Genomic DNA, 17,954 nt, shown 5'->3' on the forward strand with positions numbered 1-17,954 from the left:
GGGAACGTTTTCAATGTAAAAGCTGCGGCCAAGAAGTAAAATACGACGAGCATTTTAAACCATTTTATTTTGTGTGATGGTGTCATTGCTAACCCTTTACTCTATAAAATTGATTTATTATATTGAAAATAAATCTTAGTCGAGTACTTAGAAGTACATAATTGTGATTCTATAACTGCTTTTTCTGTGTGCGTGATGCTTGGCAAACTATCGTTCACCTTGCCCCGCCCCTCTCTATCAACCAATCACAGTTATGTATATACATTATTTCAAGTAAAACATTGGTATTCTACTATATTTGATTTGATATAAAGATCTTCGTCTGCTTCAAATATTCAATATTAGTAAAAAACAACTAAAATGGAATATTACCATCTCTCTTTTAAATGAACCAGGCATGTTTTCATGTTGTTATTCTTTTCAAGTAGGCTACATGTTGAATCCTTCCCATTGTATTGTTTCATCACGTTCTGAGCGGTAATTCGTCCATAGGCTATAACAGCAGTAGCCTGGCAGGCCTACTACGCCATAATACCAAACTGCAAAAAAAACGGTCGTGTACGACACTATCTCCTACACACAACGTGCGCCCTACTTTCATGCGCTGTTCCCGGCATTCCGGCGTGTCATTCCCGCGGTCTCTTTGTCAACTCCAAGGTCGGCCGAGTAACTCAACCTCATCATCCGTGCGGCGCAGTTGCTCCGTTCCCCGCACGGCGCGTTAGATGACAAGGGAGGCAGCGAGCTGACGCCTTCCCGTCGAGACGGTCTCCGCGGAGACCACGCGCATTCCTTATTTTTCCTTCTTTTCGCCGGTACATAGTTGACATTTCGGCGTGTCTGCCCTGCTATTGTCTGGTACCTTGAGCCTCTGTGCCACACACGGCGGACGCTGTAATTTACTGCGCTCCGTGCGTAGTTAAAATAAGCAGGGGCTGTTTTATTTCCCTCTGTTTGCGTGTGTGTGTGTGTGTGTGTGTGTGTGTGTGTGTGTGTGTGTGTGTGTGTGTGTGTGTGTGTGTGTGTGTGTGTGTGTGTGTGTGTGTGTGTGTGTGTGTGTGTGTGTGTGTGTGTGTGTGTGTGTGTGTGTGTGCGCGCGCGCGCTTCAGTGTGTGCGTGTGGCGTGCGTTTCTGCACGCGCACACGTGTGTTGCGTGGGGGGTCCCCGGCACTGCCGTGGGTCAGGGTCGGGGTTAATAGCCGGAAAATGAAGCAATCAGGGGGTCGGTCTGGCGAACAGCTTCTGCTCTCCCTCCAGATGCCACACATAGTGGCTCGCTTTGTACCGCGGGTTCCGCGTCCCGAGGGCTGTGTGTTCAGGTAGCCTACACACGCCTGGCCTGCGCACGTTTTAGAGCACGGCCCCCAACACACATAATAAGTCTTTTGAAATCCCAAAAGATTGTGTGGTTGCGGGTCAGGTAAATAGAGAAATGGAATTAGGTCATGTGGTGCCGGGGTTATATGTGGGTGTGGTGTGTGTGTCTCTCTCGACGTGATGCAGACAGTGCAATCTGTCGTGTTTTTTTTGTTTTTTTGACATCTACACTTTTCTTCTTATAGGATCAACAATTGCACTCGTCAAAATCGAAACATCTGCGCCCCCCGCACACACACACACACACACACACACACACACACACACACACACACACACACACACACACACACACACACACACACACACACACACACCATGTGTCAAGGGCCAAACCCACATTCTAACTACAGATTCAATCTTCGGCTGGACTGGAGTCAGAAGAGAGGCTCTGCTCATTGGACAGGTTCTGAGGGTCTTAACCAGGCCGCAGGTTTCTCAATGAAGTGCACATTAAAGCGTCTTGTTGTGGATTGTTGTGGTGCATATAGCTCCACTCACAGTCGAGTCAGGACCGCTGATACAAAAACCTAGAAGGTTTGTTTTTATGGAGAGCCTATAGCCCCCATATAGGGAGCCATGTGGTCCTGAAGACTTTGCTGCGGCACTCTGCAGCTTTTATATTGCAAAATAAAGTAAAAGTAGCAAATGATCTATGATTGGATATAGCCCTAGGACGTCGAAAGGCTGCACCGCATTGCCCTGCCTCATCCTAAGAAATACAAATTATATATATATATGTGTTCGTATATATATAATCAGATTCAGACTTCCTAGTATTCATGGCGTCTCCGAACAAACCAGGACTGTGCTCGGTCGCCAAAATAAAACTGTTTCTTCAGAGTTTATTTTGATCCACACTGTCCTGTGTTTTGTCTCTCTCTTTCTGTCTCTCTCTGTCTGTCTGTCAGTCTCTCTGTCTGTCTTGTCTAGCTGTGTGTGTGTGTGTGTGTGTGTGTGTGTGTGTGTGTGTGTGTGTGTGTGTGTGTGTGTGTGTGTGTGTGTGTGTGTGTGTGTGTGTGTCCCCACTTTCCCCCTTTGCTTTCCCCAAACCGTTGCAGCAATTAAATTCAAATGTCAGGAAGTCATATAGCGCACCACAAACACACATGCAGAGAGACTACACACCACAGCGCACACACATACAGACAGGCAACGCACAACACCACACACACACATACAGACTACGCAGCACAGCACAGACGCATACAGACGCATTTTACATAAATGCAAAAAAATGTAATAGCATTTACAACCATTTATTCAATTCAATACATTACATACATAAAATCCCAAACCAAAACAATTTAGGATTACTTCAAGTAGGCTAAATTAAAAGTTTCAGCCAGTTTGCACTGGCTTGTAACACACAGAATATCAAACAGTAAATGTATATATAGACTCTACATCAGAAAGTTAACTATTATAAACGGCAAGATAAATACGACAGTGGTTCTTTTAATAAGTGTCAGAATGAATGTCGTTTGGTTCTCTTGAAAGAAACGACTTATCCAGGGAATATGCCAAGATTCATTTCAAATTGGCGTGTCATTCTTTTATAACAAACGTTGCCATTTCCGGACATAGTCTTGTACAGTTTATACTTACATATTTTTATTTACATTATTATATGAAAATAATACATATCTGCACTAAATGAATAAATTCCTATATTCTAATTCACTGTCAACTAATACTTTTGTTGCTGCAACACGCAAAGTGTAAACAAATGTATGGATCGCCATTTTGTTTCTGCTCTTCTATTTATATAACCACTGCTTTGCGATTGCGTGTATAAATCGGGGAGTTTGCTCCCATTCAGGTAACATCCGATAATCTGCTACAAAGTCATGTATGAGGGAAAGGTTGAATCAAAGTATATTTATTCGTAGTCCAAGCTTAATCTGAGTACTCTGTTGAGGTAAGAAAAACTGTGTTTATCCTAAAAGTCGAACGAGCGTCTGGGTTCGAAAGATATCAACCAAGCGCAGGTTTAACCTTGAGCATGATCAATCCGCTAGAGGTCACACAACACTTGTGCACGTAGGTACTCTTCAAAGCCGACACCTCCGCCCACGAGAGGAAAACACGCGTTCTGTCCTGAGAATGTTTTGATCCGAAAGACTATCGGCAATAATTCAACGGGAGAGATTGTTAAGGAAACAAAACACAAAAAAACCTGGAGGGGTCAAAGGGCGCGGTCGTAGTAGGCCTCAACACCGCTAATCACCGGAAGGTTTCTGGGGGGGGGGGGGGGGGCAGTGGTCTCTCTCTCTCTCTCTCTCTCTCTCTCTCTCTCTCTCTCTCTCTCTCATAAGTACGGAATATCTCTATAGTAATTTTGTTGTTGTTGTTTATGAGAGGGTCGAGTAGTAGTAGCTATCCCACTTGTGTGTTTTTATAGAGGGGCGGGGGGGGGGGGGGGGGGGGGGGGGGGGGGGGTCAGCTGACACTACGAAGGCGACATCCTCGCCTCAGACCACGTAGTTAGTGTCGGCGTCGCGGGCGCCTTCCATCGTGTCCTTGGTGCCCTTGCTGGCGGCCGACGGCTGCTTGAACTTGGCCGCCGCCGGACGGTGGCCAATGGCAACGCTGGCCCGGTACCCTGAGAGAAGGACAGGAAGAGGAGGAGCCTGGTCAGAGGTGGCCCCCGCTGGGTCCAGGTGTTCCGTTGTCTGGGATTTGGACAGGATTACGACAGCAACAGCAAGGGTATGGTGACGCTGTGTGTGTGTGTGTGTGTGTGTGTGTGCGTGTGTGTGTCCGTGTGTGTGTGTGTGCGTGTGCGTGTGCGTGTGTCCGTTCTCATGAATATCTTGCCCATCGGTGTATTTCATAATTAGATGATCTTTGGAAAAATGTATAGGTCGTAAACCTGATACCAAACAATAATCCTAAAAAACGTAGCACAACACTTTTTGCTACACTACAGTTTTTCCTTTAATACACTGTGCATTCGCCTTCGATAATTCCTTCACTGCTTGCGAAAGTAACACAGCAATCTCTTGAGTGAGAGAGACTCCAGTGGTCTTTTGACTGTTTCTCTATGGTTCTTTGCCTCCCTGTCCATGCAGATGGTCATGTATGGTAGTCAATACCCCTCTGGGGGGCAGGGGAGGGGGGGGGGGGGGGGGTTAGCTGTTGCTAGGTTGGTAGTGTTTGGCGGGGGATGTCTCGGTGTTGCTTCTACACACTCTTGTTGCAGTAGCGTCCGTGCCAGCCGTCCCGACACTGGCACTTGTTGGGTTCCACGCAAATCCCGTGGGCCCCACAGCTGGGCTCGCAGACAGCTGGGAAACACACAGACGCACACACATGCACACAGAAGAACACACATACGCAGTGAGACAACATGTGGGAACCCACGTGAACAGAAACGCACACAGAACACGCACATGGAATGAGACGTGGGATAGCACAAACACACATGGTTACACGTGAAAAGCACATGCACACACACTCGGACACACACACACACACATACATGTGAAAAAAGTTACATTTAAAAAACACATGCACAAATATATACACACACACACACACACACACACACACACACACACACACACACACACACACACACACACACACACACACACACACACACACACACACACACACGAGAGTGTTCCAGGTGGCCAGAAGGACATGTTGTGTACCTTTGGAGCAGATGTCTCCGTGGAATCCCTTGCTGCACTTGCACTTGTTCACGCCCGTACACCTCCCGCCGTTCTTGCAGGGCTGGCGACATTTACCTAAAGAAACAACTCATGAGATCGGCTCCCACGCGTTCTGTGTTCAGTTCTGCGGAACTGAGCTGAACGCCATCCAAAGAACCTCGCAGGGATTGTTTTCCGTACGTGTCGTCCCTGAGCGAGCAGCGCGAGGACCCCTCAAGGAAGGCTGCAGGGATTGAACCTACAACCTTTTGGCTCCGAGTCAAACAAGCAGCCCGGCTCCCTGGACTACACCGTATGGGGGAACACCGTGATTAGTGCTCGTGGCGAAAGCACCATCTTGAACCCATATACGACGCCGACATATACCGCCTGCTGCTGAAACTCCTTCTTGGCACGAGATCGGGTGTGGGTGAACCGGCAGAGCAGCCCCGATCGGTTAAACGCAAAGGGGGAACTCGGGAGAGAATGTAATTCATATCCAGGTCTCCACATCACAAAACCCCCTAAATTCCAAGTGTCGGTCCACAGGGGGGGGGGGTGTCCCAGCCTCTTAGATGTGGACAGCCGTGCATAATGAAATGTCAACAGCACCCCCTCCCCCCAAAAAAAACGCCTTTACCCTTCCTAGCCGTCGCCATGGCGATCCTCATATCTTCCCCCCCCCCCTTTTGTCTCCGTGGTTTTGGAGATATAACCGACACGATGAAAACCACGAAGGAACACCAAGGGGGGGGGGGGGGGGGGGACGAAGGGAAAATCCCCCGAAGCGTTCCGACCGCGGGAGGGGGATGTTTCCGAAGGGATTCGGTTGCACGCGTTTATTTGATGAACGTCTCCTGGATCCCAGCGTGGTCTTTCTGTTCGGGCGGGACGGGATTCGCGGAATTCATATGCGTTGAGAGAAAAAAAAAAGAGATGATAAGGAATGCTCGGAGAGAGAAGAAGAAGAAGAAGAAGAAGAAGAAGAAGAAGAAGAAGAAGAAGAGCGTTTTTGGTTTCTGCTTTTCGTTTTTTATTTTTTGCTTTACATTACAGCTTCACGTTTTGAAAAAAAAAATCGAAAAAGTCCTTTGATGGAAAACTTTGCATATTGGTGCTTCAGATGTGAGCCTGCTAGGTCGACCGCTGTGCTTTTAACCGCACGATGAATCGCGACGGGAAGGAAAAAAAAAAGAAAACGTACTAAACATCCTTGTTTGATCTCTCCGGAGCACAGGCCCTGGTTTGGTTTCACAAGATGTGATTAACTTTTTAAACACAGGGCTGCGTGTTATTTATATATATATATATATCGGTGAGCTCAAACTCCGCGGGCCAATTGTGGGAGAATCCCAGTGCTGTACACAACAACAACATGCTGCATTATCATGACTTCATAACCTGGAAATTACAAGTCCCTGCCCGGGCTTGTAATTTGTTTAAAGCATCCGATCGGATTTTTAAAAGATGCCCTTATTGTGTGGATTAAAAAAAGTCAACGCTGTGTACGTGTGTGTGTGTGTGTGTGTGTGTGTGTGTGTGTGTGTGTGTGTGTGTGTGTGTGTGTGTGTGTGTGTGTGTGTGTGTGTGTGTGTGTGTGTGTGTGTGTGTGATTAATTGCTTCGGTTAATTTTTTTTACATCGTTTTTTTTACATCGTCTACACTGGCCGTATTGGAAACAGCATGAGGTGACCTGTGTTCCTCCGTGGGTCACCTGGGTCTACCTGTCTCAGGTCGCTTCCTGTCTGCCTCAGAGGGCAGGGCGGGTTGCGCCGCGTTCACACTGCGCGCGTCCGTCGACGGATGACGGGGGGCGGGTCTGACGTATGGGGTACGCGATCTGATTGGCCCGGGCGACGGATCCGTCGCTGCCTGAAAAGTTGAAAGTTTCCCAACTTTTTGACGCGGGCAACGGAGCGGACAGAACGGACGGACCCACAATGCGTTTCAAGAGCGCCCCGTACAAAGACAATGAGATCCGTCGACGGATGGGTTTCATCGTGAACGCGGTGTTAAAGTTGCTGGGTTCAATCCCCGTTGTGTGCAGCCTGACTTAAACCCTGACCTGCTTCTAAATGAAATGTACACGAAGTCCCTGTTGGAGATGCCTGTATAAAAGTAAAGTACAAAATAAACAAAGACAATATGGAAGTACTCTGTGTTTCACTGGAGATAAAGCGGTCCGCTGACAATCCTTTCCTTCGGCGTTCGCCTGGCTATCGGCAGACCAAGCACGTTGGTCTGGGGAAGCTGCTGTCATTTTCTTTAGCACAAGAGCCTAGTTCAAATGACTCTGTTGGCTGCTTGCCGTCGCTTCCCTGTCGTCATTGTGTTAAACCAGCCAATAGCGCGCCATGGGGGAAAAGCCAGCTTGGTGATTGGCTCCCTGAAAAACGCATCAGAAGCAGAAAGAAATGCATTGCTCTTCTCGCGACCCTAGTGCAGGGCGAACTCGAGTCGCCGGCAGAATGGGCGGGGCTACCCAGTCCACCAATCACATTCACACATGTCTGAGCGACGGCACTCACTGAGCTCACAGCGGCCGCCCTCGTAGCCCGCGGCGCAGATGCACTTCCCGGGGTGGAAGCAGGTTCCTCCGTGCAGACAGGTGGCGCTGCAGTTGGCTGCAGAGGGAGGACAGGCGGTATGAAATCATACTCAAAGAAAGAAACCCCAGCACTCATTTCAGAATCAGAATCAGAATCATTTGTGTGTGTGTGTGTGTGTGTGAGAGTTGATTGAGTGAGTGAGTGCGTACCTTTCTCGCAGCTGTTGCCATGGTAACCAGGTGGACAGATACACACCCCCGGGCTCATGCACAGCCCGCCGTTGGAGCACCGCGGCGAGCAAAGAGCTGTTTCCCGAAAAAAAATTAAAAAGTTCAGCTAACTTAAAAAAAATAAATAAAAAAATAGATACCCAAGAATAGGAGAGATAAAGAGTTGACGTCTAAACTGAGGATCCCGATAAACAAAATAACACTATCGGTAAGATTTGATGCAACGTTTTGGAAAATTTAAATACATTATATATCACGATTGGTCGATAAAAAATTAACGCATCGGGGATATCGTTTCGTCCAACAATTGGTGAGGAAGAGGAATAGAATAGAATAAATCTTTAACGTCCACCAAGGTAGAATTTCTTCGTTGGCTTACCAGACATAAAGGACAGATAAACATTCAGACTAGTATCTCAGACATATAATTACAATTTCAGGATTAAAAAAATATATAATACATTATGCTTAACGCTGTGCCCACACTGGGTCGGGGAACGTGAGAGAACGTTAAACTTTACCCTTCTCGCAGTGGGGGCCGTAAAAGCCGTCCTGGCACTCGCACACCTGTCTCTCGTTGCAGTAGCCCCCGTTCCGGCAGCCCCCAGGACACTTGGCTGGGGAGACAGATGGGAGGATGAGGGGTGAGGGGGGTGAGGGGGGGAGGGGGGGAGGGGGGGAGGGAGGGAGGGAGGGGGAGGGGAGTCTCCCCCACTTCCCCTCCCTCAGCTCCTTCTATGTGTGTACGTTCTCCTTGGAAGTGGGTTTCTAGCGTCTCGTGGCGGGATAGCATAGCACACAGTGTGTTAGCATAGCATGGCGATGCTAAAGTGCTAACCCTGGAGTACGTTTTTAGTTTTGATGAAAGGATGTAATGTAAAACGAAAACTTTTTTGGTCCATTCAACCATCTATATGTACGCAGTGAGGGAATTCACACACACACACACACACATGCACACACACACACACACACACACACACACACACACACACACACACACACACACACACACACACACACACACACACACATACTCACACACACACACAATCTCTCTCAAACAATCTCTCTCACAAACACAAACTTTCCCTCTCATGCAATCTCTCTCTCGCACGCACACACACACACACACACACACACACACACACACACACACACACACACACACACACACACACACACACCACCACTCCCAGCGGTTGTGCGTGCGTTTGAAGTGTGATTGTGTTACGGGGCCTCCGGTAAGTGATAGCCACGGAGCCCGCGGCCCCTGGCTCCTCCAGCCCAACTGGGGGCCCCGGCGTAGCCCCTGGGTATCGGGGGGGGGGGGGGGGGGGCGTGGGCCAGCTGTCGCCCCGCTATGAAGGCCACTGACAACCTGCTTCCTGTCGGGAGGGCGGGGGGGGGCGGGGGGGGGATCAGTGGCTCTGGGGGTATGTTTACACACACACACCCTCACACCCCCCCCCCCACACACACACACACACACACCCTGCCCATCAGGATCTGTGTGTGTGCGTGTCTGAGATAGCGAGGGGTGTGTTAAAAGGGGGGCGGGGTCTGTGGTGGGGCTGAGATATTCCTTCCTGTTGCTTTATGATGGGAATGTGGTTTATTTTTGTTTTCCCCGTCATGGCGGTTTCCAGCGCCTTGTTATCTCACCAGGGGGGACGGGAGGAATGGCTTTTACAAGACCCCGGCTCGGGTCGGCGGGGGGGTGCGTGCTTGCTGGTGTTTTATGCATATGCTTTACTATTTGCATGTGTGCCCACTGCCCATACGTTCACTGTGTGTGCGTGTGTGTGTGTGTGTGTGTGTGTGTGTGTGTGTGTGTGTGTGTGTGTGTGTGTGTGTGTGTGTGTCTTTTCATGTGTGTGTGTTTTTTGTGCGTCTATTCGTGTGTGTGTGTGTGCAAATGTGTGTGTGGTTATGTGTGAGTGTGTGAGTGTGTGAGTGTGTGAGTGTGTGAGTGTGTGTTCATTGGTGCTGCAGGGAATCTGTCTATGAAACAGCCCCCCCCCCTCCCTCTGTATCCTCCTGCCCTGTCATCATAGTGTTCACATGACATCACCCCCCCCCCCACCCAGCCCCCCTCTCTCTGACCTGGAGAACACGGAACCTACACAACCACCCCCCCCCCCCCCCTGTGATTACAAACGCCAGCCTGCTGCCAAAGAGCACCCCCCATCCCCCCAACAACAGCCGGACGCACGCCCCCCCCCCCCGGCTGAAGCGGGCTCCACAAGGTTCGGTCGCCAGAACCGGTGGCTGAGGAAGAGGAGGAGGAGGAGGATGAAGAGGAGGAGGAGGAGGATGAAGAGGAGGAAGAGGAGGAGGAAGAGGAGGACGAGGATGAAGAGGATGACGAGGAGGAGGAAGAGGATGACGATGAAGAGGAGGAGGATAAAGAGGAGGAAGAGGAGGAAGAGGATGAAGAGGAGGATGAAGAGGAGGAAGAGGAGGATGAAGAGGAGGAAGAGGAGGAGAAGGAGGAAGAGGAGGAAGAGGAAGAGGAGGATGAAGAGGATGATGAAGAGGAGGAGGAGGAAGAGGAGGAGGATGAGGAAGAGGAGCCCTTACCCTCACCCTCAGACATTCAAGCCTTCCCCACAATACTTTTGGCAAGAGTGGAGAGGACGGCTGCCTTGCTCAAGGAGGCCCCCAGGTGAGGCTGTGGGAGGTGATACCGGGGGATTGAACCCAGAACCCCCCCCGGGCTGGGGGCCGGGGACACGTACCCCTCTGGCAGGTCTTGAAGAAGATGGCGTTGTGGGGCGTCCGGAGGATGACGTTCCCGCCGGCGTCCATCACCAGGATGGTGACCTCGAAGGCCGCCACGCCATCCTGATCCCCGAGACACGGGAAGCCCACCTGGACCACTGACACACACACACACACACACACACACACACACACACACACACACACACACACACACACACACACACACACACACACACACACACACACAGATATAGATATATACACATAGAGACACGGGAAGCCCACCTGCACCACTGACACACACACATAGAGATAGAGTATATAGATACACACACATAGAGATATAGTATGTAGGCTGTAACGATACACAAACTCACGATTCGGTTTGTATCACGATTTTTGACCCACGGTTCGATACATCCCACGATTATTTTAAATTTAAAAAGCATTTTATTTAAACAACACTTATATACCAATTAACTTAATGTTACATTCAATAACAAATAATTTGGAACACTGAACAGATTTGAACAGAAAGAATACTATTAAAGTATAGCTAAATTAATAAATAAATAACCAAAGATTGCAGTTGGAGGATGCTTGCAGGTAGGCACAAACCCTCAACTAGTTTGGTCGGTTTAGTCAAATATCCTATTAGCGCTTCTTATTAGGCTATAGCTTAAAGAATGACATAATCAGGCCGTATAGAATGCAACATGTTTAATAGCCTAACTTTCAATAGATAGAAGCGTCTTAGAGTACCATATTAAGCGCTATATAAATTTCATTTATTATAATTATTATTATTAATAGATGGAAAAAAACATGAACGTCATGAACGTTGCAATAACGAGGCATGTGTTACGATTACCGTATGTGTGTGCGCGAGAATGGCAGTGTATGTATGTATGTGTGTGTGTGAGTGACGTCAGCGAGTGAGTGGACGAGCGAGGAGAGCGAGCGGTAGTGCGTGTGTCTGAAGAAGCGAACGAGTCCGGTAGAATAAAGTACCCATCCTGTCAATAATCGGTGGCCGCCTCATTCCGACCTATAAGCAGACAAACTGCCGGTCAAATCACACAAAACAATAGTGACAGGGATCACACAGGCAATCTCACAACAACAGTTTGTCTTTTGTTTCCACCAGGCTGATATTGATGTCACACACACGCACACACACACACACACACACACACACACACACGTCGCCGGGATGATCCTCAAACATCTCCACTCTCTTTCTCAAAGGCCCCTGGCTAGGACCCCGGCCTCCCTGCCAGAGCCCTGTCCCTCAGCGGGGGGGGGGGGGGGGGGGGGGTGTCTCCATGGTTACCTGAGGGCTTGTGGGGCACGGTCCCCAGCAGAGGCAGGTTGACGGTGGGGTTGTCCATGATGTCCCGGTCCATGGAGCGCAGGCTCTGGAACTCATAGAAGTAGTCCGCCTGGAAGACAGAGAGACAGGGGGGGGGGGGCACGGTGAGATGGTGGGGGAGGTGGTGGTGGGGGTGATGGGGGTAGGGAGGGTGATGGAGGTGGTGCTAGAGTAGGTGGTGGTGATGGTAGTAGTGAGATCTGAATTCCTTACCTTGAGCAAACACCGTGTTGTGGGAGATAACCCTAACCCTAACCCCTTAACCCTAACCCTAACCCTAACCCTGTTAGGGTTAGGGTTAGGGTTAGGGGATTCGTGGGTGTGTGTTTCGATATGAGATTGGGTATTGTTTTGTATTTTCGATAAATCTTTTTCTATTCATATGTTTAACAGCAAATGAAAATGTTTATTTTTAGGGACAGAAAACAACGGCTCAATTTAACTTTGAGATCAATGGTGAAAAGAAATGAAGGCTGCAGAGACTGCAGTGATATGCAACACACTCTGAGGAGAGGCGTCTGTGTGTGGTATGTGTGTGTGTGTGTGTGTGTGTGTGTGTGTGTGTGTGTGGTATGTGTGTGTGTGTGTGTGTGTGTGTGTGTGGTATGTGTGTGTGCGTGTGTGCGTGTGCGTGTGTGTGTGTGCGTGTGTGTGTGCGCGCGTTCGGCAGCTCTCATTAGAGACAACAAGTGTGTCCACCCCTTCAAAACAATGTGGGGGGGTTTGGAGCTGGGGGAGGGGGGCCTGGGGGGGGGGCGCCCTAACCCCACTTAAAACGCGTCGCCCCTCTCCCTTTGAAAATTACACACTTGTCAGATGAGTGCGGGCGGCACGAGGGGGGGGGGGTCTCGAAAAGAAAAAAAAACTGAAACACACAGAAATAGAAAATAGAAAAGCAGAAAGGAAAGATGAAAGCTCTCTAACACGGTGCGTGTGTTTTAGTCTCTCTCTCTCTCTCTCTCTCTCTCTCTCTCTCTCTCTCTCTCTCTCTCTCTCTCTCTCTCTCTCTCTCTCTCTCTCTGGGCTCTCTCCAGTCTCGTTCTCTCTCTCTCTCTCTCTCTCTCTCTCTCTCTCTCTCTCTCTCTCTCTCTCTCTCTCTCTCTCTGTCTCTCTCTCTCTCTCTCTGTCTCTCTCTCTCTCTCTCTCTCTCTCTCTCTCTCTCTCTCTCTCTCTCTCTCTCTCTCTCTCTGGGCTCTCTCCAGTCTCGTTCTCTCTCTCTCTCTCTCTCTCTCATCTTCATCTTCCCCACTTCACTTTGCGGCAGCAGAAGAAGAAGAAGGAGGAGAAGAAGAAGAAATAGAAGGAGAAGAGGGGATGAAGGAGAATAAGAAGGATGAGAAGAAGAAGAAGAAGAAGAAGAAGAAGAAGAAGAGAACCCCACTCCCAGCAGCAGCAGGGCATATAGAGGCAGCTTTGACGCTCCGACGGAGGGTAAAGTACACAGGGTGGCGGCGGCGTTGCAGCGCGGCGGTCGGCTAATCCCGGCGGCTGAATGGTAATAACCAACACCGATAACTCTCGTCGTCTGCCTTTTATCCCGGCCGGGCCCTTTGTTCCTAAGCCGCCGCCGCCGCCTTTGAAGTTTACCCGGGGTTAACCGAGCCCCGGAAAGAGAAGGGCCCTCTCTCTCTCTCTCTCTCTCTCTCTCTCTCTCTGGGCTCTCTGGGCTCTCTCCAGTCTCTCTCTCTCTCTCTCTCTCTCTCTCTCTCTCTCTCTCTCTCTCTCTCTCTCTCTCTCTCTCACCCCATTCGCTGACTCGACATGCCATTCGCGGATTATGATCTCAGTGCGTGCGGCCGCACCATTAGGCCGGCCGGCGGCAGCACAATGGAGGGGAGAAGACCCTGTGTGTGTGTGTGTGTGTGTGTGTGTGTGTGTGTGTGTGTGTGTGTGTGTGTGTGTGTGTGTGTGTGTGTGCGTGTGTGTGTGTGCACATGCTCCACAGTTGGCAGCGCTGCACTCATTTGTTATGTTAGGTATACTGACGCTAAGGGATGATTTCCCTAGGGGTTTGGTGTGTGTGTGTGTGTGTGTGTGTGTGTGTGTGTGTGTGTGTGTGTGTGTGTGTGTGTGTGTGTGTGTGTGTGTGTGTGTGTGTGTGTGTGTGTGTGTGTCTTTGGGGTGAGGGGCTATGGGAGGGGTGTCATTACATTTACTTACAGATAAGTTTACTTTTAATTAAAAAATGGCCGATGTCGGAGATCAAACAGATGTGTTTTTGATGTGTGTGTGTGTGTGTGTGTGTGTGTGTGTGTGTGTGTGGGGTGGGGGGGTTTGTGGGCTGGGTGGATGTGTGCGTAGCGGGGAGGGGAGGGGGAGGGGGGGGGTTGTTACAACGGGGGGGGCGTGTCCTGTCGGGTCCTCCCCTGAACTGTCAATCATACGGCCGGGTGATGACGGCATCTTTTGAAAGGTGATTGAATGCAACCGGGGAGGAAGAAAAAAAACAGCATCCCCCCCTCTCCCTTACCTCCCCCCCCCCCCCCCCCCTCCAACCCCTCCCCCCCACCTCTGATCAGATTCCAGAGGGAGTGGCCCCATTGGCCAGCAGGCGATGACATCATGAGCTGTGTTGAATCACTCATCAATGGCTTCTCTTTCCTTTCAGATCCGAAGGCCGGCTGCCAGAAAATCATGTCATCCCAAATTGGGATAATAAAGTTTCAGACCTTCAACAAAACTTTGGCAGGTCTCGTGAAATACGATGAGTGAACATTCATGTCGGGAGGACTCGTGTGAAGGACTTTTACACGATTTATTGAACAGTTTGTGCTGAGATTACGGTTTATTTTAAGGGGGTTTATCGTAAACATCTACACTGTCTACGAATAAAAAACGCAGTGTCTGATAAGAAATGATGAAACCATGATCGTGTGTTTCCAAAAGTAAGCAAGTAAAGTTGCTTGAGTTTTAAAACTTTAAATCAAAAACGTGAATCACACTATAGTGGAATAAACTGGAGCCTAGCCTTTACCTGCAACACCACACTCCGAGAGACCAAGATTACCAGCGAGCACCTGCACAATTCTATGGAAATTCTCCCCCTCCTCCAATAAAACACTGTTGCTGGCACGCGTTGGAGAATTCGACCAATGTTTTCAATGCACAGATGGGCCAGATGTTTGGCACATGCCTGCAGAGGCTGCGCGAGCCTTTGATCCGTGGCGGCAGGTCCTACGACACCAAGATGTAAAATACCGCAAGAGATGGGAATTAGATTATTAAAAAGGAAACTCCTCTGTTTGGGCTTAGCTTTACCTCACCGAGGCATCAGCGGCGGCCGGCTCTTGATCTCGCCTTGTTCACCTCTCCGTTCTACAACGCGGCGGATATACAGAGGGCTTTACTCCAATTAGTCGAACATAGAAACGCGAGTAAACGTGAAATTGCTGTCATCAGTTTGACGCGCTACCAACTTTTTTTAGATTTCCTTTTTAAAGGCTGTTTTGTGAGCGCGTTTATTTCATGTTTCCATACCAAATTAGAAGCGATATAACACAAGGCCTGGGTTGTTGTTTTTTTGGATTTAGGTTTAGTTTCCTTCTACCTGATCCGTCGCCTGCCAGGTGAAGTTCACGTAGTGGATGTTGACTGGGATCGCAGGCATCCGCTGTTGCGCCTTTCTGAAGTCGTGGGTGAATGGAGCCATTTTCCCCTCCGATACTATCAGAATATCTTCCTCAAAACCTGTCAGTGGAAGTTAAACACACACGCGCGCGCGCACACACACACACGCACACGCACACACAGAAACACAGACGCACACACGCGCGCGGGCACAGAAACCACAAAACCTGGTCAGTGGTGTCATTTTAAAGTCTCCGTTTTAATTTTGAAGACATATCCTAGTAAATTCTTTCAATTAAATGCAGAAACATGGCAGGGAAATGAAAGCGCGTCGTAGCGCTACTCACCAATTAGGATCCGGGCTTGGTTGGCATCAATCCACATGTATAAACTCCCCTGGTCTTGCACGGCTTTCGTTAACAAACAGCCCAAAAGTAGCAGAAAACAGGTTTTGAGGGAAAGCCTAAAAAACGTGATGTTGGTATCCATTCTCGTCTTTTTAGGGGTGGAAAACTCTCTAAACGGGTGTTTGTTACTTGGTGGTTTGGGTTTCCTCGGATTTCCTCTTAATTGATAGAATGGAGCGGCTGGTCTCGAGCACTGCGCTGCATGCCTCTTGGTGTGTCAGGCGCACAGCGCTACACGGCTACTTTATGGTCCACCGTGGGATGCAGTACCGGCCTGCCTCCACAGGGAGGCGCAGTTAAACACATGTACACGCTCACAGTCCTGCGGTGCGTTTCAAGGGGCTCGGCTCGGAAATAGTTTCGAACAAATTTCATGTCTACATATTTAGAACCAGGTGTGGATATTTTTTTGAAGAGAAGGATTATGACTTTATCTGCACGTGCGTAGGCTGCATCGTGGAACGTTAAGTTATGTGGATTCAATCTATTATACATATAGGCCAATATGTCGACAGAACCACCGAGGCCAAGATAACAAGCTCCAAATGACGTTAACGCGACCAACGCAACGCATCATTGGGATAATTGTGTTTACGTGAGCGCTGCAGAACGAGAGCTTAAAAAGTATATTCTCAGAGCGCACCTCACGGCGAATGGGGGACAGGGAATGTGTGTGTGTGTGTGTGTGTGTGTGTGTGTGTGTGTGTGTGTGTGTGTGTGTGTGTGTGTGTGTGTGTGTGTGTGTGTGTGTGTGTGTGTGTGTGTGTGTGTGTGTGTGTGTGTGTGTGTGCTTGGGTGTCTGCGTCCGTGCGTGTTTGACAAATCATCCTCCTGTGTGGTCTTCTGCCGTCGATGGATCTGTCTTATGGGGTTCACAGGCTCTTTAAAGTAAACCAAGCTGCGTGTGTGTGGTGCGCGTGTCTGTGTGTGTGTGTGTGTGTGTGTGTGTGTGTGTGTGTGTGTGTGTGTGTGTGTGTGTGTGTGTGTGTGTGTGTGTGCGTGTGCGTGCTTGAGAATTGCACAGAAAAAAAGAAAAAAAAAACTTTCGGGAACAGCAGACGGAGAACGATGAGCCAAGCGCAGAGCCAACAAAAGACAACAATGCAATATAGCCTTCTATTGCACACATGTGTAAACATGGACAATTTCATATTCATTCTTCATCATTTAAACTTTTTTTATTATAGATCTTTCAACTTTTTCCTTTCTTTTTTGGCAAGGACTGAAATGAGGTGGTGCCCCTAAGAAAATGATCAATCTGTTTGTTGACAAATATTCAAATGGAAACAGAACTACCAACCTTGGTTTATACAATTTAATAATTATTCTTATACCCTATCTTTGGAAGGCCAAACAAGCACCAATCTAACATAGCAATTAGTTGAACAATTATGTTATGATTTGTTCATTATTATGACTTGATTTGACTCAAATTGTCATCTTGGCGATTGCAACAAGGATCACCTTATTGTTCCTGTATTAAGATGAAAACTATATTAATGATCATTATCTCATTATTTGCTTGTTGAAGCTTGTATTGGTTGTGAGGATTGGAGATAGCATGCGCCGGAGTGTGTGTGTGTGTGTGTGTGTGTGTGTGTGTGTGTGTGTGTGTGTGTGTGTGTGTGTGTGTGTGTGTGTGTGTGTGTGTGTGTGTGTGTGTGTGTGTGTGTGTGTGTGTGCGTGCGTGTGCGTGAGAGAGACATATGTCGGCTAAATGTCTCTCCAGCAAGGAGGCTAATCAATCTCCTTCCTGAAGAGTCCTCTTTTATCATTGCTTTTTTTGTTAATTTTATGTTTTCGAAAAGAAGATTCTTTCCTCTCAGCATTGAAAATCTAATTTGAAACAACACATGTCAATTCCAACATGAAATTTGCACATCTTAGACTTATACGCGGCCATACTCCTGATATATGCATGGAGTGTGAATATGCTCATGACACCGGTTGATTTGTGGCCATGTTCCTCCCGATTTTACTGGTTTTAGTTTATATGAGACACACGTGGACCCTCCCCTTTCTCAGAGCTTTTGATTATGATTGGTTCTAATGAGAAAGGCTCAG

General features: G+C 48.6%; 1 protein-coding gene across 1 annotated transcript; it reads right to left on the reverse strand.

The window, feature by feature from the left end:
* Positions 1-3,852: 3,852 nt before the first annotated feature.
* Positions 3,853-16,064, reverse strand: wif1 (wnt inhibitory factor 1). Its single transcript, XM_056589453.1, has 10 exons — positions 15,831-16,064; positions 15,464-15,603; positions 11,878-11,986; positions 10,559-10,699; positions 8,339-8,434; positions 7,797-7,892; positions 7,567-7,662; positions 5,038-5,133; positions 4,573-4,668; positions 3,853-3,983 (listed from the first exon to the last, which is right to left on the reverse strand). The coding sequence occupies exons 1-10, from the start codon at positions 15,970-15,972 to the stop codon at positions 3,853-3,855; spliced, it is 1,143 nt and encodes a 380-aa protein (XP_056445428.1). The 5' UTR covers positions 15,973-16,064.
* Between the last annotated feature and the right edge of the window lie 1,890 nt (positions 16,065-17,954).

The sequence above is a fragment of the Gadus chalcogrammus genome, chromosome 4 (assembly GCF_026213295.1).
Source record: "Gadus chalcogrammus isolate NIFS_2021 chromosome 4, NIFS_Gcha_1.0, whole genome shotgun sequence".
NCBI classification, from domain to species: Eukaryota; Metazoa; Chordata; class Actinopteri; order Gadiformes; family Gadidae; genus Gadus; species Gadus chalcogrammus.